The 27,879-nt window shown below is 43.9% G+C and overlaps 1 protein-coding gene across 4 annotated transcripts in view; it reads right to left on the reverse strand.

Moving 5' to 3' along the window:
• Nucleotides 1-27,879, reverse strand: part of BRINP2 (BMP/retinoic acid inducible neural specific 2) — a 159,135-nt gene that overhangs the window by 63,389 nt on the left and 67,867 nt on the right. For 3 of the 4 annotated variants that reach the window (XM_070474040.1, XM_070474039.1, XM_020879726.2), the window contains exon 2: nt 9,957-10,306. In XM_070474040.1, coding sequence (XP_070330141.1) covers nt 9,957-10,228 — 272 coding nt within the window. In that variant the 5' untranslated portion in view covers nt 10,229-10,306. Of the gene's footprint in view, nt 1-9,956; nt 10,307-25,041; nt 25,136-27,879 lie in introns of those variants that run through there. The other variant, XM_020879727.2, reaches the window with a different exon arrangement.

Raw genomic sequence — 27,879 nt, forward strand, 5'->3', positions numbered from 1 at the left:
TCTTGTCTTTACATGAAACTCCCACATTTACAAAGTGGCCCAATAAGCAGAGGTTATATCCATCATCAATGGTGTCTTCTGGCTGGATGAAAATATTCCTTGAAATATAAGACATTTCCAAGTGGATAGCGTGTGTTTATGAATCAGTAGCTACTGGATCCTAAAGTCAGGGACTAGAGATTGGCTTAGCACTGGATTTTCATAAGCCACTGCCAGGAAAAAAAAAAAAAGATACAGCACTTTGGAAATGGCATTAAGTGTTCCTCCAGTAGAGGATTTGATTTGCAGAAATTCGATTTACACCGCACCCTTAGAGAAATACACCACAGTGCAAAGCCGACACATACAAAATTCTTTGTGGGTGAGCTGCTCCAGGAAGGCTCATCTGTAGCTTCCTCCCACTAAGGGTTCCCTAGAGCCCAAGTACAGATGGAGAGCTCAGGTGGAGACACAGAACTACAGGGTCTTTGAGTGGGATGAGACACCTTCTAGCCCCCTGAGACCCATCTTCTCCATCCCAAAGATCTGCCAGAATGCCAGAAGGAAGAGTAGGAGGGGCAGAGAGCACAGGTAGTTATGAGAGAAAGCACCATTTCTCTTGGAGCGTTAAGAATCCCAGGTTCAGATTGTGTATTTGATCCAATAATAATCATACAATGGTCAGATCCTCCACTGTATTGAATACTAGCTCTTCCTCTTACCAGTTGCATTAACACCCTCTAAAACTCAGTGTCTTCATCTGTAAAACATGTACACCATGAGTATCTCCCTGGTACATTTCTCATAATGATAATTTTAACATATGAGACTCTTAATCTCAGGGTTGTGGGTTTGAGCCCCACATCGGGTGGCATGCTTTAGAGCTTCCTAGGTGGCACAGTGGTAAGGAACCTGCCTGCCAATGCAGGATACACAGGTGAACCGGGTTTGATCCCAGGGTCGGAAAGATCCCCTGGAGTAGGAAATGGCAACACACTCCAGTATTCTTGCCTGGAAAATTCCATGGACAGAGCAGTCTGGTGGCCTACAGTACACGGGTCACAAACAGTTGGACACACTGAGCACGCACATGCACAATTACATATTATTATGCACTTAGTAAAATGCTAGGAACATTGTGAATATTCAACATATATAGGCAATGTTTATTATTATTACTATGTCACAATATAGAGAGAATACTTTCTTATAATTTATTCATTTGCCCTTTCAAAACAATCTTCCTTCTTTGCCTCCTTACTCCTCTCATCCCATGAAGAAATGGGAGGTTGGTGACAGCCTGCTCCCCTGTGGCCCACACTTTAATACTGTGTAGTCTACACCTTTCTCAGGAGGTCTGGTATTCCCATCTCCTTAAGAGTTTTCAACAATTTGTTATGATCCACACAGTCAAAGGTTTTAGCGTAATCAATGAAACAGTTCAGTCGCTGAGTCGTGTCTGACTCTTTGTGATACCATGGACTGCGGCACACCAGGCTTCCCAGTCCATCACCATCTTATGGAGCTTGTTGAAACTCATGTTCATTGAGTTGGGGATGCCATCCAACCACCTCATCCTCTGTCATCCCCTTCTCCTCCTGCCCTCACTTTCCCAGCATCAGGGTCTTTTCCAATGAGTCGGCTCTTCTCATCAGGTGGCCGAAGTACTGGAGCTTCAGCTTCAGCATCAGTCCTTCCAATGAATATTCAGGATTGATATCCTTTAGAATTGACTGGTTGGATCTCCTTGCAGTCCAAGGAACTCTCAAGAGCCTTCTCCAGCACCACAGTTCAGAAGCATCAATTCTTCGGTGTTCAGCTTTCTTTATGGTACAACTCTTACACCCATACATGACTACTGGAAAAACGATAGCTTTGACTAGATGGACCTTTGTCGGCTATACAGCTATATATAGCTTGTTGGCTATATATAGCTTTGACTACGCGGACCTTTGAAAGAGGTAAATGTTTTTTCTGGAATTCCCTTGCTTTCTCTATGATCCAGTGAATGTTGGCAATTTTATCTCTGGTTCTGCGGATGATACCAGTCTAATGACAGAAAGTGAAAGAGGAACTAAAGAGCCTCTTGATGAGGGTAAAGGAGGAGAGTGAAAAAGCTGGCTTAAAACTCAATATTAAAAAATCCAAGATCATGGCATCTGGCCCCATCACTTCATGGCAAATAGAAGGGGAAAATGTAGAAGCAGTGACAGTGTTCCTCTTCTTGGGTTCTTAAATCACTGCGGATGGTGACTGCAGTCATGAAATTAGAAGATGACTGCTTCTTGGCAGGAAATCTATGACAAACCTAGACAGTGTGTTAAAAAGCAAAGACATCACTTTGCTGACAAAGGTCTGTATAGTCAAAGCTATGGTTTTTCCAGCAGTCATGTACGGATGTGAGAACTGCACAATAAAGAAGGCAGAATGCCGAAGAACTGATGCTTTACTGTGGTGTTGGAGAAGACCCTTGAGTGTTCCTTGGACAGCAAGATCAAACCAGTCAATCTTAAAGGAAATCAACCCTGAATACTCTTTGAAAGACTGACACTGAAGCTGAAGCTCCAATGCTTTGGCCATCTGATGCTAACAGCTGACTTATTGGATAGACCCTGATGCTAGGAAAGATTGAAGTCAGGAGAAGAAAGAGATAGATGATGAGATGGTTGGATAGCATCACTGATTCAATGGACATGGACTCGGGTAAACTCCAGGAGATGGTGAGGGACAGGGAAGCCTGGCATGCTGCAGTCCATGAGGTGGCAGAATTGGACACGACTTGGTCACTAAACAGCAACAACAACAGTCAATGCTCTGAGATCCCTGTACACAGAAAGCAGCTGTCTCTTGTACACCCACACGCTCCAGTCAACAATCCCTTCCAGGACTTTCTCCTGCTCAGCTGGTAGAGCTCCACCTGAGGTCACCTGCCCAGCCCATCTGCAGTATCCAATGATGCCTCCTCTGGTTGCTTCATGTAGGAATGGGCAAATCAGTCTGAAAGACCAGAAGGCTGTCTTTGAGTCAGGACAGATTGTGAGAAGAGGAATTCACAGAACTGTCTCAGACTCGGGTCCAAACCTTCATCTCCAGCCCTGCTTTATGGTGATAAATCTGTCCCACTGGCTTTGAGCACCTCACGAGCACACTCATCTGTTTCAAATCCCGGAGGAGAAAGTGGATAACTGGCATTGGGAACCAAATTCACACCCAGTGCTTTGGTCGCCCGCATAGACCTCAGCCCACTTCCAACCACCCTATGGGTCTGCCTTCCTGGAGGGCAGAGCTCCCTGAGGCCTGGGCCACATCTCATTCACAGCTGTGCCCCTCCCGCCCTGGGGGAATGGCCAGCACACAGAGATAATAAGCATGCCCTGAGTGAATAAATGCCCCACCACATGCCACTCACTGTTCTAAACAACGTGGACTGACATAATTTTCTTGTAGGAGATGTGAGAAGCCCTGAGGTGGGATAAATGTGGCAGAAGCTGAATAGTGGGGAAAAAAAATGGAGAATCCCTGACCCAGAAAAAGCTCTTCTCTTGAGGGGGAAAAAAAAATGAAAAGACCACGTGGCTAGCCAGCATCCCTGTCTGTCTGCATCTGTGTCGCGATGGTTTCTAGATGAAGCCTACCTCATTCCTTTCTACATCTACGTGCCTCTAAGTAGCAATTCATTCATGAATAAAATTAATTATTTCTCAAAGCAAAAATTAATCCTCTTTTTCTCTGCCTGACTGACTCAAGATCTCTCTGCTAAATCTCATCTGAAAACAAAACTGAACTGGCTTTCTCCCCATGGCCTTCCTGGCTTTTTCGCTGCCTTTTTTGCATGGGTTTTTTTGTTTTTTTTTTTAACATTTTCTATTCACAGACCACCTGTGCAATCCTATTTCAATCCCACGTGAATGACCTGGATATAGCCCCCCAGAAGACATGAGAAAATTTGGGGCAAGAGTCATTTTGTCCTTGGGGAGCATGGGACTGATATCCTGAGAATTTATTCTGATATGGCATTCATGGACCAAATCTATCCATCACTCACTGAGAATGTGCTAAATATCTTCTTCTCCCCAGAGCCTGGGATGCTACATTGTAATGTGCTTTTCCCGTGAGTGTGCTGTCACTCAAACTGGACAGCTGAACTCCTGGAAATCAGTAGAATCCTGTTTTCCTTTTTCACAGCCTGCTATGGTGCCCAGAATAATGCTTTCCACAAGGTAGATGTTCCATAAATGCTTGCAAGAGGACCAAGTGAGCAAACACACAGTGTGGGAAGCTTACTCTAAATTCAATTTTTAAATCATGAGTGACACTGGATCTTCAGTTGAACAGGTGGCTTTATAAGATCTCAAAGCACGGCATACCATTTTCTCGCCAGGTGCATGTTCAAAGTCCATTTTTTCCCAGGTAGAAACACAAGGAATTGCCTTTGGTCCTACCTTCTCCAGATATATAATTACTTCTACTTCATTTTACTCATCACTAATACAGGAAAATGACATGCCACTTCAGGAAAGAGGCTTTTTAAAACTGCACCCTGAAAGAAATCAGTGTCTAGGAGACCCTTTTGGCGTTTTGGAGGGACAAGATATGGCAGAAATAAGGCAGTGGGGCAGAACAGGTGGAGGAGGGACAGTCACATGCTTGTCTGCATTTACACTGGATACCTGGAGCTGGCTGCTCAGTGTCTAAAGCACACCTGGTGCTCCCACACCTTTGGTTTTACCGCTTCTGTGTCCATGGCACCATTCCCCAAGCTCTCCACCCGGAGAGCTCCCACTCAGCCATCAGAGTCCAGCCAAGGCATTACTTCATTGCAGCTTTCCTCAACCTTGCTGTGCAGAGCCATCTAGCATGTTCTCCAAATGCACTGGTCTTGTGAGTTACACCAGATCAAGAGCTCTGTCCTCCCCATTCATGATTTATTATCAGAATCTTGTAGGATAAGCAGAGTTGGCCTTCAATAAAACAGGTTAAAGGGATATTGTTCTTCTCACGCTCTTGAATCGCCTTTGTCTGTTTATGTGCTTTCTCCTTTCTCCAAGTGGGCAATACATTTCCTCCTTCACATAGGTCAGCTCCACTGGTCCCAGATGTTGCCATGTTAAGATGGAGAGGAGATGCTGTCCAAGGATGAGGGTCTGCAAGGCCTGATTCCAGGACCTGTATGCCCTTGTAGGGCTCAACCTCCAGACACTTCTGGAAGAAAATTCCTTGGGTGAAGTCCTTGGGCTGGGTCTACAGCCTAGATGAGATAGTCTATGTCAGATACTGAGCTGTACATTTAGCCAGCAATGAACTCTTGAAGAAAGTAGATTATAGATGCTTCATTCTGTTCCCCTCCCACCTCCTCACCTCTATAGACCAAGAAAGAGTACCTGTGATGAGTCTCTAGGCTCATCGTTCTGCAATGCCTCTGGTTTTGCTTTGTTTTGCTCTAGTTTTTGTACTATTTCTTCCTCTTCTTCCATCTCAAGAAACTCCCTCACCAAAATAGGAACCCAGTGAGAAGGGCAGAGATCAACCAGTTGGCGCAGGTGATGGTAGTGTTTCTGGCAGAACTCACCTCCTTCCCTGCCTGTCCCATCCGCCTGAGAACCAGGGCTTCCCTTGTGGTGCCCCGCAGCTGCGTGATAACACAACCTTTCTCTACCTCTGCAGCCGTAATGAACACCTAGGAAATCACTGGGATTTACCCAGGCAGACTGAGGTTGCCGTTTATTTATGTGGATTGTGATCTCTTAATTGGAAATGGTGCCTCTCCCAGGGTTTGCTGTTTATTCAAATCAGTGTTTGTTAGTCCGTGAGATGTGGTCTGGATGATAAATCAGCTCTGGTGCTCCCTGTCTGATGGCTTCCACAGCTGCTCTCTGCTTCCCCACCTCTCCATCTCCCACAAGGCACCCACAGGCTGGTTCTAGGCCCTTCAGCCTTTTCTGCTTTTAAACATCTTTCCCCCCAGCTGCCTGGATCTATTCTTATGAGTTTATGTGCCTTGGCACTAATAATTCCTAAATTCAATTTCCCATGACGACTACTCTATTTGTAGCATCTCCTGTAAATATTCTCACTACCTCAAGTGCATCATGGAGGATGCTGCCTTACCATGAAGCCTTCTGTCCTTCCCCACCCTGGCCACTCCGCTCTCCTCTCCATCTCCCAAGCACTTAGTCTAATCAAGCTTTAATGCTATACAGTTCATGTGGGGCTCTTGCTAAAATGCATATTCTGATTTTGTAGGTTGGGACAAGGCTTCAGGGTCTGCAATTTTCACAAGCTCTCAGGTAATGCCAACGCTATTGGTCCACAGACCACACAAGGAGCAGCATGGACAAAATATTTGGTTTTTCCTGTATCTCACTTCCTTCTCAGGTAAGCTATTGCCAACCCTTGTTTTACATCCTAATGAATCATAAGCAGATTATCTTTCCTTACGATAACTGCTCTGGTGCCTGTGGAAAGGTTCTTTTAATGGACCTCATTCAACACACCATCTGATTCTATCCCAGTTTGTCCTATTGGATGTTTCCAGATGCACCTGCTAAAACACATTTCTGTTTCTACACTGCCTACCTTTGGGTACCACTCCAACCTCTTAGTTTTAAGCTTTGTTCTACTTTGGTTCTCAAAATTTGCAAACTCTGCCCAGAATATGATAAAAATATAAAGGTCTTTTTTAAAATATCTATTAATTTTTTATTTGTTGTCCTCTCAAAAGACTTCTAACACATCCCCAGACCCTTCTTTTCTAAAAGAGAGACAGAAATGGAGGCATTAATGACTAAGGTCAATAATTTGGAATTATACCCGGCCTTGCTTTTTTCTTCCAACCACCATATCACACTCATTGTTCTATACTATTTCTAACTTTCTCTCTTCATTTTAATTTATTCTTTCCGAGTTATAAGTGTTTCATCATAGCGGTTTGGATTTTTTCCAATCCCATGATTATCTCTCTATTAAAGCCTTAATACAAAAAGAAATTAAAAAAAAAAAACCAGACTGCTCATTACTTTGATTTGTAGCAAAGAGAGAATGGAACATTACCGCTAGAGTGTTTCAAGAAACCATATTTACATTTGCATCAGCTCAATTTAGGTGCCTGATTAGGTTGCGCATTATGAAGAAGATGCATTTACCAGTCAAAGGGAAGTGGCGTGGTCTAGAGTTATGAGCAGGAGACTTCAAGTCAGGAGCCCTGAGTGTTACTTCTGGCTATGACTGGCTACCCCTCTGACCTTGAACAAGTCCAACTCACGGCTTTGAACCCTAAGAGTCCCCACCTGCCTCACAGGGCTGGTGTGAGAGGCAGATCACTTAAATGTTCATTGTACTGAGGGCTAAAGAGTGGCGCAAATGTGGGCGTTCAGGGGTCACAGATGGAATTAGAGACAGGATCTCTGCTCTCACAGCTCTCACCACTAGCCTGTTAAGAGACAGTGTCTGAGAAGTGGCTGATCACTCAGATCTTGGTCTGACAGGTCTTGAGGAGTTGCTCAGAGGTCGGCTAATGGAATTTAAAAGCTGACCAAAAATTGAGTAAGATGGCCAAGCCCCATCCTGTTATTTAGAAAGTTTTCACAAGGGTGTATTTCGTCTCTTTTCTCATCATGGTGCCATCCTGAGACTGTTCATGTTAGCCCTGGGACCAGGGAGCTGGCAGGGACCACTGACTCCCTTCTGTAGGACATCTCAAGGCAGGCCTGCTCGGTTGGCTATCCCTGACTTTAGAAGAAAGGTCATTCTCTGTGGTGACTCTAAAACAGGCTGGAAATAAGCTGGCTCCTTCTGGTAGTCCATAAGACCAGCAAGAGTGTGCCCCAGAGAAGATTCATTCATTCTCCAGTTGAGACAGAGAGAAGGAATTAAGGTTAATACACTTTAAAAAAGAAAGCAAGAGGGACTTCCCTGGTGATCCCACTCCTTGGGACTCTGTGCTTGTGATGGAGGGGGCAGAGGTTTGATCCCTGGTTAGGGAAGTTCTGCATGCTCTGGGATAGGGCCACAAATAAATTAATTAGTTAAAAAAACAGAGAAGCATGAAACACTTCTCTATTTATTAAAAAAATAAAAAACAAGAGAACATTTTTTTCTCCTTCTAATATAAGTTGTCAGATGCTAAGTCCTCAGCAGATGTTATCACAAAGACAGTACCCATGGCTCTCATCTCATTATAACTTTTCCATTGGCTAATATTTATTGAGTGATACTCTAATAATAGGTATTATTTATTAAGCACTATTCTAAGTGTTTTACATCAATCAACTCTTTTAATTTTCACATCAGTCCATTAGAGGTGGGCACTATAATTGTCCCAATTTTACAAATAAAGAAAGTGGGGAACAAAGAAATTAAATAATTACCCCAACATTATAAAACTAGTAAGCTGCAGCTCCAGGATTAGAGTTCAGGTCATTTGGCTCCAGAACCTTCACTTTGAAGCACCTGTGCCTACATGAATATAAACCTAAATGGAGAGAGCAAAATCTCTGGGGACCCACGGTTAGACAGGCCAGAGCTATTTTAGAACAACCAGTCATCTCCTCCAAGTGAGAGAACACTCTGATTTTCAAATAAGAATGGAAAAATGAGAAGAAGAGGTAGGATTTGGAGTTTAATGTTAGAACCTGCTTGTGTAATTGTTAGGATGTGCTCACAAACAGCTAGAAGAGAAGGGCCTCTCTTCTGCTGTGAGAGAGAGCTTTGTGAAATTCTGCACCAAGTACTCTAACCCCACTGGAAAGTCTTATTGTTCTCCCATCACAGTTCACCTCCTTTCTTATATGGAAAGCACATACCATACAATCTCCATTTACCAGCTGTGTGCCCCTGGACAAGTTCCTTAACTTCTCTGGACCTCAATTTTCTCATCTGTATAACAGGGAGAATAACTGTTCTTCCCACAGAGGATTGTTAGAAAGATTAAGTGAGTTCACGTGCATAAGGCATGTAGATATAAACTGCTAGATCCAGAGAGAGGGTGAAACCTTTAGCATGTTCATAAGACTAAGAATGCATACACTCAGGTTACAGAGAGCAACTTCTACCTGGCAAAAGAATAGGTGATTTTCTGATTCTGTTTCTCTTTGTGTTTTTTCACATTCCATCTCCACTCCTTTCATTAGGAACTAATCTGTAACTGAAAAGTAAATGTCTTTAATTAAAAAAAAAAATTCTAGCAAAGCTCCTAGAGTTATCTGAATGTGAAGAGGTCAGTGTAAAGAGGAAAAGGGGTTGAACTAAGGGAGAGACTGAGCCCAGTGATGAAAGGCAAGGTTGAATTCAGGGACACACTCCAGAGAGCGCTGAGGTTCGCTGAGTCACCCAAGGTGAGGGCTTCGAGGAGCCTTGTGCTTTTGAAGGGCTGCTCCAGCAGCCGGGAATTCGTGCCTAGTCGGATGGCCCAGGTAGGTCACGTGCTTGACTTTCAGCTCTGATGCTCCTGCGGGCCATTCAGACAGAGGGCAGGAAGACACAGCGCCTTTCCTCGCACAAGGCCAGCCGAGGCTGTGGTGTTGAGGAGGGTGAGCGCAGGCCCCTCCCTGCCTCTGTGGGGCTCCCCCCACTTCTCAGGCAGGAACTGGAGCTGCCCTTACTTCATTTGCAAGTCTAGGTAATTACAACTCATAAACGCATCTCACCCATTAGTTAAAACCTGTCCCCAGCATTTGACTCTGACCTCCTGCAGCAGCACGGGCCACATGCTGACTCCATGCCGCCTGATTTGTCCTCAATTTATAAGCAGCACAACCTATAAATAGAAACCCTTTTGCTAAGTTCCCCAGGAGGCATCAGCAGGTTTTCCAGCTTGTATGTGTTTTCTTCTTGCTTAAAAAAAAAAAAACATGGCAAGCTTGTTCCCCCTGCCTGCTACTCCTCCAGCTCTCTCCTAGTGCAATCTGCGGTCTGCCAGCTGGCTTCGTGGTTGGCACCCGTGCAGACCCAGGCTGGCTTCGGAGGGGAGCCCCACTCACCTGTAGATCCTGTACCTGGTGGTGAAACCCTGGCGGTAGCGCTCCACGAAGTCCGTGTACTCCTGCGCGCGGTGGAAGGGGCCCCGATCGGTGAGAAGCCAGTCCAGGGGCGGCTGGCCGGCCGTGGAGGCATGATGCTCGGGGACCACAGCGGCCGCCGTGGCCGAGACAGCCAGCACCCAACCGGGGAGGCCTAGTGCCAGCAGAGTTGCCCACGGGGCCGCCGCCGCCGGCCGAAGCCCTCTAAGCCGAGCACTGCACTGCCACCTCATGCTTCTCCCGGGCGGTTGGTGTCTTCATTCTCTCGCCACACTCTCCCACTCTGTGCCGCTCCTCCAGGGCTCCTGGAACTGGAAAGGGGCCACATGGAGATGTCAGTCGCACACCATGGGCCGACCCCGTGGGCCTGGGAACATCAACCCTCCCCGGGCAGGGACCCTTCTAGAAACCCTTCATCCTAGTGATACACCTTCATTCTAGGCCTTGAACTAAGCGTTGTAATTCCTAAAACAATCCAGTGGGCAACACCATCATGTTCATTTTGCAGATAAGAAGATAAGGTATAGTGAAATGAAGAAAGCTGCTTAAGTTCATGCAGCTTTTAAGTGAAGAAACCAGAACTTTGACCTCAGGTGGTCTAACTCTTACACTGTGTTGCTTCTTTGTTTCCTATGTAAACTTGACACCATCCACATTTGTCTTCCTCTCTCAAAAATGTGAATGTTCACTGTGTTCCAGTGATAGACTCATAGACTGTGTGCTGCCTCTAAAGGCTTGATGTAAAGCAAAGAGAAATCCCACTTTTCTGATGATGAATTGTGGGCAGAATAGTGAAGTCCCATCACTGTTACAAAGCTGGATTAACTTGAGCAAATCACCACCTTTCTCTAAGTTTGGTTATGTCTTAAAGAAAATAAAGAGGCTTACTAGGGAGAACAGTATGGAGGTGCCTTATAAAACAAAAAATAGAGTTACCATATCATCCATCAATTCCACTCCTGGGCATATATCCAGAGGAAACCATAATTTGAAAAGAAACAGTCACCCCAGTGTTCACAAAAGCACTATTAACAAGAACCAAGACATGGAAGCAAACTAAATGTCCACTGACAGGTAAATGGATAAAGATGTGGTATATGTACATAGTGGAATATTACTCCATCATAAAAAAGAATGAAATCATGACATTAGCAGCAATGTGGATGGACGTGGGTATTATCATACAAAGTGAAGTAAGTCAGAGAAAGACAAATATATCACTTATATATAAAAAATAAAATATATAAAATTATATATAGAGTATATAAAAAATAAACACAAATTAACTTATTTAAAAAACAGAAATAGACCCACAGACATAGAAAACAAGCTTATGGTACCAAAGGGGAACAGGGAGGGTGGAGGGACAGATGAGGAGTTTGGGATTAACATATACACACTACTATACGTAAAACAGATGAGCAATAAGGACCTACTGTATAGCACAGGGAACTGTACTCAATATTTTGTAACAACTTATAAGAGAAAAGAATCTGAAAAATTATATATATACATATATATACACATACACGTATATATCAAATAGCTGAGCTATTTCAAATCCTAAAAGATGATGCTATGAAAGTGCTGCACTCAATATGCCAGCAAATTTGGAAAACTCAGCAGTGGCCACAGGACTGGCCAAGGTCAGTTTTCATTCCAATCCCAAAGAAAGGCAATGCCAAAGAATGCTCAATCTACTGCACAATTGCACTCATTTCACATGCTAGCAAGGTAATGCTCAAAATCCTTCAGACGAGGCTTCAAAAGTATGTGAACCAAGAATTTCCAGATGTACCAACTGGATTTAGAAAAGGCAGAGGAATCAGAGATCAAATTGCCAACATCTGGTGGATCATAGAAAAAGCGAAGGTAATTCCAGAAAAACATCTACTTCTGCTTCATTGACTACACTAGAGCCTTTGACTGTATGGATCACAACAAGCTGTGGAAAATTCTTAAAGAGACAGGAATACCAGACCACCTTATTGGCCTCCTGAGAAACCTGTATGTGGGACAAGAAGCAACAGTTAGAACTGGACATGGAACAACAAACTGGTTCAAAATTGGGAAAGAAGTACATCAAGGCTGTATATTGTCACTCTGCTTATTTAACTTATATGAGAGTACATCATGCAAAATGCCAGGATGGATGAAGCTCAAGCTGGAATTAAGATTGCTGGGAGAAATATCAGTAACCTCAGATATACAGATGACACCACCTTAATGGCAGAAAGTGAAGAGGAACTAAAGAACCTCTTGACGAAAGTGAAAGAGGAGAGTGAGAAAGCTGGCTTAAAACTCAACATTCAAAAAACTAGGTCATGGCATCTGGCCCCCACACTTCATGGCAAATAGATGGGGAAAAAATGGAAAGTGACAGACTTTGTTTTCTTGGACTCCAAAATCACTGTGGATAGTGACTGTGGCCTTGAAATTAAAAGACGGTTGCACCTTGGAAGAAAAACTATGACAAACCTAGACAGCATGTTAAAAAGCAGAGACATCACTTTGCCGACAAAGGTCCCTATAGTCAAAGCTATGGTTTTTCCAGTAGTCATGTACAAATGTGAGAGCTGGACCATAAAGAAGGCTGAGCACTGATGAATTGATGCTTTTGAACTGTGATACTAGAGAAGATTTTTGAGAGTCCCTTAGACAGTAAGGAGATCAAAGCAGTTAATCATAAAGGAAATCAAACCTGAATAATCACTGAAGGACTGATGCTGAAGCTCCAAAACATTGGCCACCTGATGGGAACAGATGACTCATTGGAAAAGACACTGATTCTGGGAAAGATTGAGGACATAAAGAGAAGGGGACAACAGAGGATGAGATGGTTGGATGGCACCATCAGCTCAATGGACATGAGTTTGAGCAAACCCCGGGAGATAGCAAAGGACAGGGAAGCCTGATGTGCTGCAGTCCATGGGGTCACAAAGAGTTGTGGACTCTTAGGGACATGACTGAGTGACTGATCAACAGCAAATATATATATGGCTTCCCTGGTGAGTCAGATAGTAAAGAATCTGTCTGCAATGCAGGAGACCTGGGTTCAATCCCTGAGTCAGGAAGATCCTCTGAAGAAGGGAATGATAACCTACTTCAGTATTCTTGCCTGGAAAATTCCATGGACAGAGGAGCCTGGTGGGCTACAGTCCATGGGGTCACAGAGTTCGACATGACTGAGTGACTAACACACACACATATACACACTTTATAAGTACTTTATATATATAGATAGATAGATAACTGAACCCTGTGCCATACAGCTGAAACTAACACAACATTGTAAATCAACCATACTTCAATTAATAAAAATGTAGGATTAAACTATATTTTTTATTAAAAAAAAGAGGAGAAGAGAAAAAGGTTTGACTAGACAAGAGTCCAGCTTTTGACTTCTAGCTGTGAACATCTGATCTGTTCTTTCACAGAAGGCCATGCAGGAATATAGCTAGAGTGGGAAATCAAACTGCCTCATTGGCATCATCAGAGAGCAAATCCAGAAACACAAGGATGGTCATCACGCTTTTTCTCCTGTGTTGTATGAAAACTCTGAGGTCACAGCTGTCTATCCTCCTATCCTAGATCCTGAGAGCACACAGCAGGCCTTCAGGGATGCTTCTTGAAGATATGAAAGAGTGTATTTCTGTCTGACCCTCTCTGAGTTGGAGGGAAAGTTCCAGGAAAGAAGTAAGGTTTTGGCCTTCAAAACTCCTGGGTCCCTATGACTCACCCCAGGCCTTTGCTTTCCAGTGCCTGTACTTGTCTAAGGATAACTAGTCACCTTTATAAACCTCTCGGCAAGTGCATAGGACTAACTCAGTACTGTGGGGGCTCTTGCAATCCAATTCATGCCTTCCACCTTCAAAGTCTAGCACATGCTGTCAGAGTCTCACCCATCTCCCCTCACCAGTACCACCTGTCTGTGCTAGAATGACTTCCCATCCCCAACACCTGTAATTTGCAGACTGAAGCCTTTCTCTGGCTGCCAATCTAGAGATGGGCTCCCTGGGGATGAAGCAAAGGGTGTTAATTCCCTGGCATTTCCTTTAAGGTTAGGTAAAGTGGATTTCAGCACTTTACTCACACCCACTTCCCAGGTGCCCAGATCACTCTGAAATGGCTCCAGTTCAGCACAACCACCAGACTTCCCTTGGACCAATGCAAACCCTGAAGAGGCTGCCCAGAGGCTGGGCCAAGTCTTAATCCTGGATACGCTAAGCCTAAAAGCTGGCCTGAGGCTGACAGATCCAAGCCTCAGCATTTGTACAAGAGGTTTTCAAAAGATTTGCCATGTCTGCTGATAAGGATGAAGGGATAGAAGCAAAGGTGCCTGGGCCTTCAGAGTCACTCCTCCACTCCAGATGGTAGGTATTGACCATCTACTGTGTACTGGATGATTCTTAGATGTTATTCCAGTTCATTATGACAATAAGTTTCTACTCTAAACATTTCATTGCCAGTTTACATATCCCTGAGATTGAGAGGCATTGAGCTAGGAAGCTGCAAATGTAGACTATGAACCTAGATCTGGTTCCGTGCCCAGACTTTGACAAAGAAAGCTTTGCTCTCAAAAGCACTAGAGTGGGCGGCAAGATGGACCCGTGCTTAATAAACTGGTGGAGAGAGGGGCTAAAGGAGGAATAGTGGGGCAATACCTGTCCTACCAGACCTTAAACATATAATAAAATCCCAATAACTAGGTGATACTGACATACAAAGTGGGTGGGCACAGCAATGAAACAGAACAGCTAGCTCAGAAATACACCTTATTATACATAAGAACTTAGTATATATGCATATATATATATATAAACATCATGGATTAAAAGGGTAGGGGATGGATTATTTTATACGTAATATTGGGAAATTAGTTCCAGATGAATTTAAAAAGTTAAATATAAAAAATAAAACCATAGAAAGAAGAAACATCTCCAAGAGTGTTTTTATAATAAGCAAGCATTACTTTTTAAACCAGGGGGTGGGGAAAGAGCTATAAACTAAAAGGAGGAATCAGCCTTGCACGTGGGGGTTAGGCATTTATTTTTATGGGATGTAATCTGATGAGGATGCCCAAAATATTTCTCATTTAATCATCCATGCATTCATTGCATGAGAAACAGAAATTGAGGACTCCTAAGTGCCAGACACTCTGCTGAGTCCTGACAACATGAAAACAAGTACTCGTTACATTGTCTGAAACACTGCCTACCATCAGTGATTAGTTCCTCTTATAAAACACTGTTCTCTATCTAAAGGCATAGTGGTGGAGGCACATTCTGGGGGCTGGGGCTGCTTTATTCAGCAGGCCAAGGCAGCAAACACAGTACAGTGGACAAGCACTGATGTGGGTAGGATACTGCAGAATGCCGGTTTCTGAAATGGTCCCCAACATTCCTGAGTCCTTCTGTTTATGTCTCATATCATCCCCTCCTGTTGAGTACAGGCAAGCCCTGAGAATATGATGAGACACCCTTCCCATGATCAGTTTACTAATTAGTTGACTTTGAGTTAATCAAAAGGAAAAGTATCTTGGGTGGGCCTGGCTTAATCAGATGAACCTCCAAAAGAAAGTGAAGTGTCTGAGAGACTGGCTCCTGCTGGCCTGGAAGAAAGCAAACAACTATGCTATGTATGGTCTATGGGGCTTATGCTGCAAGGGATTGTGGGTAGCCTCTAGGAACTGAATACAATCCCCAGTCAATAGCCAGTAAGAATACGGGAACCACAGTGGTACCACCTCAAGAAATCCAGTTCGGCCAACAATCTCATGAGCCTGGAAGAGAACTCCGAGCCCCAGGAGAGAACTGCTGCCCTGACTGATGCTCTGATTTCAGTCTTGTGACACCCTGAGCAGAGAACCCAGTTAACCTATACCTGCACTCCTAACCCTCAGAAACTGTGACACAGTGAATTCATATTGCTTCATGTCACTAAGGTTGTGGTAATTCCTAACACAGCTATTGAAAAACAATAGACACATAAAAGACAATGAGGGACTTCCATAGTGGTCCAGTGGCTAAGACTCTGCAATCCCACTGCAGGGGGCCAGGGTTCAATCCCTGGTCATAGAACTAGACCCCACACGCCGCAACTAAGAGTTTGCATGCCACCACTGTAAAAAAAAAAAAAAAAAAAAAAAAAAAAAAAGATCCCACATGCCACAACTAAAGATATCCCCTGTGATAATGAAGATTCCACTTACCACAACTAAGACACAGCACAGCCAAAAAAAAAAGACAATGATACCTCTCTCCCATTCTGCATGCCTGTGAGGGTTCTTGGTGCTTTCTGGAGAAGACTAGTGGTTATTCGCAGCATAAGAAGGTAGCATGGAAATTTCTTGAGTGCAGTGGTGATGATCATTTCCTCCACATCTGATCATCTCCACTGAGCCATACAACATCACCCCTAATCAGGTTAAAGACCTCTCAAGGTCAGGGCCGGGTCTTTGTTTTTATAAAAAAAAAAAAAAAAAAAAACTCTAGCACTTACATAGTCTTTAAAAACACAGGATGAATCAATTCCATGCATTTCATAGAGACAGCAGTTTGAGCTGGTGACAACATGTGGCCCTGGCCCAGCCACTGAGCCTCTTGGTGGCCTCTGCTATAACACGGGAGGTGGCAGCCACCCCCTCCTCTGCTAATCAAGGGTTTCTAAGGACAGGTGTGAGCATGTGTGTGAAAAGCTGTGTGCTCTTTGAAAGAATTGAGCTATATTAAGTCAACGTGTGCTTCTTGTCAGTCTTTGTTTGTAATTATGCTTTTTCAGGGCTCACAATGTGCTGGAACCTGCCTGGTTATAGGAGTATCAGCTTTAGAATCAAATAGTTTTGATTGCCGGGCTGGGTCTGCTGAGCACAGCAAGAACGCCTGAATTCAGTGCTGATGGCGCTTCTGAAAAACCTGGCCTCAGAATCATATGGTTTCCATTTCACTGGTTTTTCTCAGGATCTGAAGACATTTTGACTAAAAAAAAAAATCAGTTTTTAAGACAGAAAAGTTTTAAACATGTTTAAAGATTTTCCTAAAAAAAAAAAAGAATACCTAGAATATGTCCCTTCACCTTAAAAAAAGAAGGACAAAATAATTGCTGCATTGACAACTGTGTAAAAATTGGGCTTCTCAAAGAGAATAGCTTTTGGCCATCTCCTGTTTATGCCCACAAATAACATTACTAGAAACTTTGTAACAGCAACTTGTCAAGCAAATTTTAAATATCTAGATTCTCACGTCTTGTGCTGGTACCACTAATATTCAGCAAGTTAAAACAATTTGCACCTTCCTCATGATGCTTCAGTGTATCCATTTTGTCCTAAAACTGGCTGTGAAAGTAAAACTCCATGTTAGATGTGAGTATATCAAAGTCACAGCTAAGCCAGCTTCTTGACAAAAAAAAAAATAGAAATTTACTTGTGAAAGCCAAATAATTTCATTTACTTAGGTCCTACTCAGGACACCAAGGAGATCAAACCAGTCAATCCTAAAGGAAATAAAGCCTGAATGTTCATTGGAAGGGCTGATGCTGAAGCTGAAGCTCCAATACTTTGGCCAACTAATGTGAAGAGCTGACTCACTGGAAAAGACCCTGATGCTGGGAAAGATAGAAGGCAGGAGGACAACAGGATGACAGAGGATGAGATGGTTGGATGGCATCACTGACTCAACAGACAAGAGTTTGAGCAAACCCCGGGAGACAGTGAAGGACAGGGAAGCCTGTTGTGCTGCTATCCAATTGGACACAACTGAGTGACTTAAACAACTTGTACTGTGGTTACGAGATGGTGGAGTAGAAGGACATGTGCTCATCTTCTTCTGCGAGGACTCCAAAACTGCAAGCAGCTGCTGAACAACCATCAACAGGAGAATGTTGGATCCCACCAAAAAAAGATACCGCACATCCAAAGGCAAAGGAGAAGCCCCAACAAAATGGTAGGAGCAAAATTATGTTTAAAATTAAATCACTTCCCACCAGAGACACTCAGAGGGCACAAACAAAATCTTATGCACAATAGGACCCAGGGACCCCACAAGAGACTGAGTCAGACCTGCCTTTGAGTGTCTGAGTGTTGCCTACAGAGGCACAGGTCAGCAGTGACCTGCTGCAGGGACAGGGGCTCTGGCTGCAGCAGATCTGGGAGGCACTACATGTGGTATAAGCCCTCTTGGAGGAGGTCGCCATAGTCCCACCACAGAGCCATAGGGCAGATGACCCACAAACTGCAGAACAACTTGCTGGATCCCCAACCTAGGGATCTGACAAAGGGACTGAGAACCCCCAGGGAATATGACTTTGAAGGCCAGTGGGACTTGATTATAGAACTTCCACAGGACTGGGGAAACAGACTCTTGGAGGGCACAAACAAAACCTGTCCGCACCAGAACCCAGGAGAAAGGAGCAGTGACCCCACAACAAACTGAGCCACACTTGCCTGTGAGTGTCTGGGAGTCTCCTGCAGAGGCGTGGGTTGACAGTGGCCTGCCACGGGGTCAGGGCCACTGATTACAACAGTCCTGGGAGCCATGGCATGCTGGCATAAGTCCCTTTGAAGGAGGTCGCCATCACCCCTACCACAGTCAGGGAGGGAACACAGCCCCACACATCAGTGGAAGGTTGTATTAATGATTTACTGAGCATGGCTCACCCATTAGAGCAAGACTCAGTTTTCCCCAAAGCCAGTACCTCCCATATGGAAGCTTCTGTAAGCCTCTTATCCTTACACATCAGAGGCCAGAAAAAATGAAAACCACAATCACAGAAAACCAACCAAACTGATCACATGGACCACAGCCTTGTCTAACTCAATGAAACTATGAGTCATGCTGTGTAGGGCCACCCAAGAAGGACAGGTCATGGTGGAGAGTTCTGACAAAACATGGTCCAGTGGAGAAGGAATGGCAGACCACTTCAGCACTCTTGCCTTGAGAATCCCATGCTGCTGCTGCTGTTAAGTTGCTTCAGTCGTGTCTGACTCTGTGCAACCCCACAGACAGCAGCCCACCAGGCTCCCCCATCCCTGGGATTCTCCAGGCAAGAACACTGGAGTGGGTTGCCATTTCCTTCTCCAATGCATGAAAGTGAAAAGTGAGAGTGAAGTTGCTCAGTCATGTCCGGCTCTTAGCGACCCCATGGATTACAGCCTACCAGGCTTCTCCATCCATGGGATTTCTCCAGAGGAGAGTACTGGAGTGGGTTGCCATTGCCTTCTCCTGTTGAGAACCCCATGAACAGCATGAACAGGCAAAACAAAAAAAAAAAGATGAACTTCCCAGGCCGATAGGTGCCTAATATGCTACTGGAGAAGAGTAGAGAAATAGCTCCAGAAGAAATGAAGAGGCTGAGCCAAAGTGGAAACAATGCCCAGTTGTGGATATGTCTGGTGGTAAAAGTAAAGTCCAATGCTGTAAAGAAAAATATTGCATAGGAACCTGGAATGTTAGGTTCATTAATTAAGATAAATTGGAAGTGGTCAAACAGGAGATGGCAATAGTGAACACTGACATTTTAGGAAATGGTGAACTAAAATGGACTGGAATGGGCAAATTTAATTCAGATGACCATTATATCTACTACTGTGGGAAAGAAATCTTTAGAAGAAATGGAGTAGCCCTCATAGTCAACAAAAAGAGGATGAAATGCAGTATTTGGGTGCAATTTCAAAAATGACAGAATGATCTCTGTTCATTTCCAAGGTAAACTATTCAGCATCACAGTAATCCAAGTCTATGCCCCAACCACTAATACCAAAGAAGCTGAAGTTGATGGGTTCTATGAAGATCTACAAGACCTTCTAGAACTAACACACACAAAAAAGATGCCCTTTTTTATTCATAGGGGACTGGAATGCAAAAGTAGGAAGTCAAGAGATACCTGGAGTAATTGTCAAGTTTGGTCTTTGAGTACAAAATGAAGCAGGACACAGGTTAACAAAGTTTTTCCAACAGAACACACTGGTCATAGAAAACACCCTCTTCCAACAACACAAGACTCTATACATGGACATCACCAGATGTCAATACTGAAATCAGATTGATTATATTCTTTGCAGTCAAAGATGGAGAAGCTCTATATAGTCAGCAAAAACAAGACTGGGAGCTGACTGTGGCTTAGATCATGAACTCCTTATTGCAAAATTCAGACTTAAAGAAAGTATGGAAAATCACTAGGCCATTTAGGCATGACCTGAATCGAATCCCTTATGACTATACAGTGGAAGTGAGAAATAGATTCAAGGGATTAGACCTGATAGAGTGCCGGAAAGAACTATAGGTGGAGGTTTGTAATAATGTACAGAAGGTGGTGACCAGAACTATCCCCAAGAAAAAGAAATGCAAAAAGGCGAAATGGTTGTCTGAGGAGGCCTTACAAAGAGCCGAGAAAAGAAGAGAAGTGAAAGGCAAAAGAGATAAGGAAAGATATACCCATCTGAATGCAGAGTTCCAAAGTATAGCAAGGAGAGATAAGAAAGCCTTCCTAAGTGATCAGTGCAAAGAGATAGAGGAAAATAATAGAATGGCAAAGTCTAGAGATCTCTTCAAGAAAATTAGAGATACTAAGGGAACATTTCATGCAAAGATGGGCTCAATAAAGGACAGAAATGGTATGAACCTAATAGGAGCAGAACATATCAGGAAGAGGTGGCAAGAATACAGAGAAGAATTGTACCAAAAAGATCTTAATGACCCAAATAACCATGATGGTGTGATCACTCACCTAGAGTCAGAGATCTTGGAGTGCAAAGTTAAACAAGCCTTAGGAAGCATCATTACAAACAAAGTCAGTGGAGGTGATGGAATTCCAGCTGACCTATTTCAAACCCTAAAAGATAGTGCTATAAAAGTGCTACACTCAATATACCAGCAAATTTGGAAAACTCAGCAGTGGCCACAGGACTGGAAAAGGTCAGTTTTCATTCCAATCCCTAAGAAAGGCAATGCCAAAGAATGCTCAAACTACCACACAATTGCCCTCATCTCACATGCCAGCAAAGTAATGCTCAAAATTCCCCAAGCTAGGCTTCAACACTATGTGAACCAAGAATTTCCAGATGTTCAAGCAGGATTTAGAAAAGGCAGAGGAGCCAGAGATCAAATTGCCAACACGATGAATCATAGAAAAAGCAACAGAATTCCAGAAAAACATCTACCCCCACCTTATCAACTATGCTAAAACCTTTGACTGTGTGGATCACAACAAATTGTGAACAATTGTTAAAAAGATGGGAATACCAGATCATCTTACCTACTTCCTGAGAAATCTGTACACAGGTCAAGAAGCAACCATTAGAACCAGACATGGAACAACAAACTGGTTCAAAATTGGGAAAGAAGTACATCAAGACTGTTTATTTAGCTTATATTAAGAGTATAATGTGCAAAATGCCAGGCTGGATGAAGCGCAAGCTGGACTCAAAATTGTCAGGAGAAATATCAATAACCACAGATATGCAGATGACACCACCATTATGGCAGAAAGTGAAGAGGAACTAAACAGCCTCTTGATGAAAGTGAAAGCGGAGAGTAAAAAAGCTGACTTAAAACTCAATATTCAAAAAACGAAGATCAAGGCATCCAGTCCCATCACTTCATGGCAAATAGATGGGGAAACAATGGAAACAGTGACAGACTTTATCTTCTTGGGCTCCAAACTCATTGCAGATGGTGATTGCAGCCATGAAGTTAAAAGACACTTGCTCCTTGGAAGAAAAGCTATGACTGACCTAGACAGCATATTAAAAAGCAGAGACATTACTTTGTCAACAAAGGTCCATCTAGTCAAAGCTATGGTTTTTCCAGTAGTCAGATATGGATGTGAGAGTTGGACCATAAAGAAGGCTGAGCACTGAAGAACTGATGCTTTTGAACTGGGGTATTGGAGAAGACTCTTGAGAGTCCCTTGGACTGCAAAGAGATCAAACCAGTCAATCCTAAAGGAAATCAATCCTAAATATTCATTAAAAGGACTGATGTTGAAACTGAAGCTCCAAAACTTTCACCACCTGATGCGAAGAGCTGACTCATTAGAAAAGACCCTGATGCTGGGAAAGATTGAGGGCAGGAGGAGAAGGGGATGACAGAGGACGAGATGGTTGAATGGCACCACAGACTCAGTGGACATGAGTTTGTGCAAGCTCTGGAAGATGGTGAAGGACAGGGAAGCCTGGTGTGCTGCAGTCCGTGGGGTCACAGATTCAGACATGAATGAGCAACTGAACAACAAAAACAACAACAACTGAAGACAAAGTTTTACACTGACACAAATGGTAAGGTCTTAGCCCAAAGGCACGAGTAGAATCAGGCATGACTCTTCCTTTGTATGCTAGTGAAGATCTGTCCACTAAGCCATGATTTCAATGGGTTCCAGTTTTGTCAACTGAGAAAATAAGATGCAGATGAAATCACATGACAAGTGGACAGTGTAGTCTCCAGGGAGAGCTTATAAGGATCACATCTCTACCAAGATGTCACCCCGCTGAAGACTTATGGGGACGCTCTTCTCTCCTCCTGCTGGTCTCCATCTTCATGCATGCTAGGTGTGTCTACAGAACAATTAGAATTTGGGACATTAGCTGCTCAGGTACTAAATCTTGGCAAGGGAGCTAGAGTTGACTCTTTGAACAATACTGTGCAGGGGACAAGTTACACGTTAGAGGAGTTAAGGATATGGCTAAGCCCAGGCGGTTCAGAGGTAAAGAATCTGTCTGCCAATGTAGGAGACGCAGGCTTCATCCCTGTGTCAGGAGATTCCCTGGAAAAGGAAATGGCAACCCACTCCAGGATTCTTGCCTGGAGAATCCCATGGACAGAGGAGCCTGCCTGGCTATAGTCCATGGGGTCACAAAATAGACACGATTTAGCAATTAAACAACAACAACAATCCATTGCTAGTTAAGGATATGGCTAAACTATTGCTATTTTATTATAATTAACAAAATAGTTAATTTGTTAATAATTATCCTTAACACCAGCAGACATGATTTTCTATTTCTGTAGAAAATAGAGTACACAAATAGTTATTGCTTAAGAATAAAAACATAATAAAATGATGTTTGATCTTTGTTTCACAAATTTTAGGCTCCCCTTTTAACAGGTGAGAACACTGAGCCTAGGAATAGATAAGCAAGTTGCACAAGACTGTGTATGTTGGTGGCAGATTTGGGTCTACCTATTCTGGGTCCTCTAGTATTTTCACTTCGTGCACCACTTACATGATTTAGAGCTATAAAAATACACAGGCTTTTCCACTTACAAGTTTGTTCCCTTGGGAGCAAGTCACTTCTCTCTGGGAGCCTCCCTTTGGTCATCCATGAAATAATCCCCATGGTCCCGCCCAATGCTGAAATCCCTTAATTCTAAGCAGATAAAAGGAGGACAAATATAAGGGATGAGGCTCTGAGATTTGAGTCTTCTTTGGGAGGAGGCTCTTTGTTTTAGAAAGGGAGTGAAGCATAAGAGAAGTGAGGGATAAAGCAGAGATTCTTGCCTGTTGGAGCAGTGACATTTAATAAAGTGATTAGGCAGTGACATTAAATAAGTTTTCAAGTCATTTGAGTGGTTAATTGGCCAACTCTATTGAAGAGATGTTTTCTTGAATAAATCTAAGGGCATCTGTGGTACAAACTCACAGAAAATGTTATTCTTTTCATCCACAGCATCTTGATGTAAAACCTCTTTTAAAACCTCCTGTTTTGACTAGAAAGGGAGGGGAGACCAGAAAAATGACAGAACATCCTGGACTGGAGGTTCTCAAAGGGGAGGATGGGTGAGAGTGCTATTAGTTCAGATGAATGACTCGCATTCTCCTCTCCTGTTGGGATGATCTGCCAGCCTCAATGGACCCTAACCATGGTGTTTTTACCCTTATAACACACTCCTGGTAGCACATCAGAGAGCTTCAACAGTGCCCATCATTCCCCATGTGCACCTGGGGAAGATGTCACACCCCAACTGCCACTGTCCCCTCCAGGCTCTGGATGTGACTTTCAGTGTCACCAACCCCACCCCCAAAGTGGCATGGAACTGGCAGGGAACACCTGATGCATTTTCCCACTGCTAAACTTAAGATAAGTGAAGCATAGGGATAGCCTCCCTGCATAGAATCAGGTTAACAGTGTTAAGGATGATGTGTGCAGAGGTAACTGCTAATCATGATGACTATTAGGTTGGCCAAAAAGTTCACTGGGGCTTTTCATCAGAGGTTACAGAAAAACCAAAACGAACTTTCTGGCCAGCCCAGTAATTACTAAATGGCCTTGCATTCATAGGAGACCTTTAAGAGGAGAGACTGTGAGAGGTGAAGGGACTTGATGGAGACCATTCCACAAGAAAGCAGAAGTCAAACTCACATATTCGACTCTAAAACCTATCACTCAGCTCTCCTCACCCTCCCTCACCTCCGTCCATGGAATAGACCATCAGTTAATAAGCAGTTTCTATGCACAAGGACTATACTGGATGACGGTACAAGATAGACCCAATACTTGCCTTCAGGGAGCAACAAAAAATATAGAATTTGAAGATCCTATAATGAGCTTAAAAGAATAATGTTCTATCCGTCCCTCTTTCTCTCACACACACATACTCACACAGAACTTTCTGACATTAGACCTCATAGGCTCCATCCCCTCAGGGCCCCCAGTTTACAAGCTTTTGCTGTGTGATGAGCAGCCCTTCACTCACCAAGGACGGATTCATCTGTCAGTGGCAGAGGCTCCTGACTTGCCTGCCAGGTGTCCTTGGCACTTTCCTTGGGGAGACAAGGTAACTGACAGACTCACCCAGAGCCTCATGTGATAAAGCCTGGGTCACTGTGTGCAGACCTGGGTGGCCCCTCTGGCCCAGAACTTCCTTGAGGTCACGGGGTTCTCCAGAAAAGAGAGAGAAGGCAACGCAGACCAAACAGAATCTCTAAGTGAAAAGCTGCACATTTCAAAGCCTTTGAAACCTGATCTCCATGCAGATTAACCTTCCTCAAAACCACTTCCATTACACTCCTTCCTCATGACACCCCAGTAGCTCCTTGCGGCCTGAGAACAAACCTGTCCTCCTTCCTCCCCCGGGCACCGAGCCCCCATCAGCTGCTCCGCAATGGAGGAGTAATGAGCAGAGACCACAGAGCCAGAACGCCTGGCTTCTCAGGTTGGCTCCACCTCTCCTGGCTCAGCTTCCTCAACTGTTTAAAAAAAGAAAGAAAAGAACAATAATAATAGTGCCTCCTCATAGGGCTGTGGGCATTGAACGCAATAACATTTGTAAAACCCCTAAAAAGTGCCTGGTCCCTGGTGAGTGCTGTATGTGTGTTCACTGTTGTTTTATCCAAGGCATCAACATAGGTTTTTGAAGCCCAAGAGTCCAGAGCCACCACCGCATTCAATGTGGGCACGTTGTTTACAGGTGAGAAGCCTGGGAAGGTAAAATCTCCACTAAAAATGTGTCCTCATTAGCCCTCCGGGGTCTCTACAGGTCACTCCAGTGGCCTAACTGGTCCTCTTCCCCCAACAGTCTCTAGTTAATGACAATAGAGGTGGACAGTCCTTTTGCCTTTATCTGTGGCCTCTGTCACTTGACCTCTGATAGTCCGACCATGGGCTTCACCATACACTCACTCCTGTCTTCATTTTTTTCTCTGTGAGTCTATATCTAGCACATCTTTGAGACTCATGTTCTCCAAAAAGCCTGTCAACACTAGCCTCTGTGTTGATTACTTGCTTCCTTTGCCTTCCTACAGCCTTTGGTTTCTGATTAATTTCCACCTGATCAGATCATGGAACTAGAGGCAAGGAGTGAGATCCTAGAGATTACCTGGCCCCGGTGTTCTCAGCGGCCTGGAGTGTGTGTGTGGTACGTGTGCTGGAGGAAGAAGGAGTGGGATGGAGACAAGGAAGGAGGAGAAGAGAGGAATAACTGATATCTTGGGTTGGGGTGTATTTCTATATTTTATAATATTTGGAAAACCCCCAAGAAGATTTTGATGTAACTCTCCAGTGCGAGCCACTGACGGAACCCCCTTCACATTGTTTGATTGATAAGAAAATGTAGGGCCATAGAAGTTCAGCGAGTTATAGTGCATTATTCAAGATTTGGGGGCAAAAACAGGACATGAACCTGGGTTTCTTAATGCTAAGCCTAGGGCACATTTTGTCTTTACCTCACTCATGTCAGAAGTTAGTTGAAATTTTCAGAAGCTGAAATCCATGAATTCCAGAGCTACCATCATCATCATTGACAATTATATTTTGATACCAGTTATTATGTGCCAGACATTGATCTAAAAACTTTCCATTCATTGGCTCACTTAATTCTTAAAATTCTTTATGAGGTTGATCTTGCCGTTATGCCCATTTTTACAGAGGAGGAAACTCAAGAACAGAGAAGTCAGTGATGGTATCTCAAAAAAGTCCTTTGGACAGTCTAAACCACCTATTGACCGAAGATCCATAGATGTTATCTGATAAGGGAACTGTGGTCACAGAAGTTTATCCTAAATTCCTCTTGGTCACCCTCACTTAAAAAATTTCTACGGATTGATGACAAGCCTAAAAATCTTAGAGAACAAAAGCAACATTCACCTAAAATCCATTTCTTGGCTTGGACAAGGATGCTTAAACCTTCCGCTTTAGGGGAAGTTTTGTGGCTACCATTCAGATGGTCTGTAAGCATGGGTCTTACAAGAAGGTAGCTATATATCCCTTGTGCTATCTTAAAAAACCATAAGGTCAGGTGTGTTTCTCCAACCTGGGTGCTGATGGACAACCTACAACTGCTAGTATCCTGCATGCCCTGAGTTACAGTGCTTTTTCCTTAGACCCTCCCCCCCTCAAACCCAACTGTTGTTGATGTTCAGTTGCTAAATCCTGTCCTGTCCAACGCTTTGCAACCCCATGGACTACAATACACCAGGCTTCCCTGTCCTTCACTATCTCCTGGAATTTGCTCACACTCATGTCCACTGAGTCAGTGATGCCATCCAACCACCTCATCCTCTGTTGCCCCCTTCTCCTCCTGCCCTCGGTCTTTGCCAATGAAAGCATCTGGGACTTTTCCAATGAGTCAGCTCTTCTCATCAGGTGGCCAAAGTATTGGAGCTTCAGCTTTAGTCCTTTCAATGAATATTCAGGACTGATTTCCTTTAGGATCGTCTAGTTTGATCTCCTTGCTGTCCAACAAACTCTCTAGAGTCTTCTCCAGCACCACAGTTCAAAAGCATCAATCCTTCAGCACTCAGCCTTCTTTAGAGTCCAACTCTCACATCTGTACATGACTACTGGAAAAACCATAGCTTTAACTAGATGGACCTTTGTCAGCAAAGCGATGTCTCTGCTTTTTAACACTCTGTTATTTCTTACTCCTGCACCCCTTGCTCTCAGTTTCCTATTTCCCATCACAGGAGACAGATCTCCAAGAGTTACCTGTCCCTTTGCCTAATTCAGAATTGTCCCACCAGCTCTTGATATAGCCCTCTTTATATATTCTCTTAGCAAGACTGCCTGAGTCGTGCCATTTGACCCCTGCCCCTGGCTATGGGCAGCCACTCTCCCTGGTCCAGCTACTGAAGCTGACTTCGTCATCCCCACCACATCCCTGGCAGACAGCTCATTCCACCCTCCAGAGAGGAAGACTTTTCTGTTCCTGCCTCCTTCCCTATAGTCTGGCTTCCATTGTCGAAGCCCCAGCTCACTTCCCAGAGGAGCCAGCCTCTGTCTACATAGGAGAGTTTAAGTGTTTCTCTCAGGACTGAGAAGCTGAAAGAAGTCAAGGCCAATGACATAGAAATTGGCCACCACTCTGCAGGCTGCAGCACTGGGGTGGGCTGACGAGGAACTCCATCGTGATCCACAGCCCTCGCAGTGACTCTCGCTCTTGGCTTTCTGCCACAC

The sequence above is a fragment of the Odocoileus virginianus genome, chromosome 11 (genome assembly GCF_023699985.2).
Source record: "Odocoileus virginianus isolate 20LAN1187 ecotype Illinois chromosome 11, Ovbor_1.2, whole genome shotgun sequence".
Taxonomy (NCBI): Eukaryota; Metazoa; Chordata; class Mammalia; order Artiodactyla; family Cervidae; genus Odocoileus; species Odocoileus virginianus.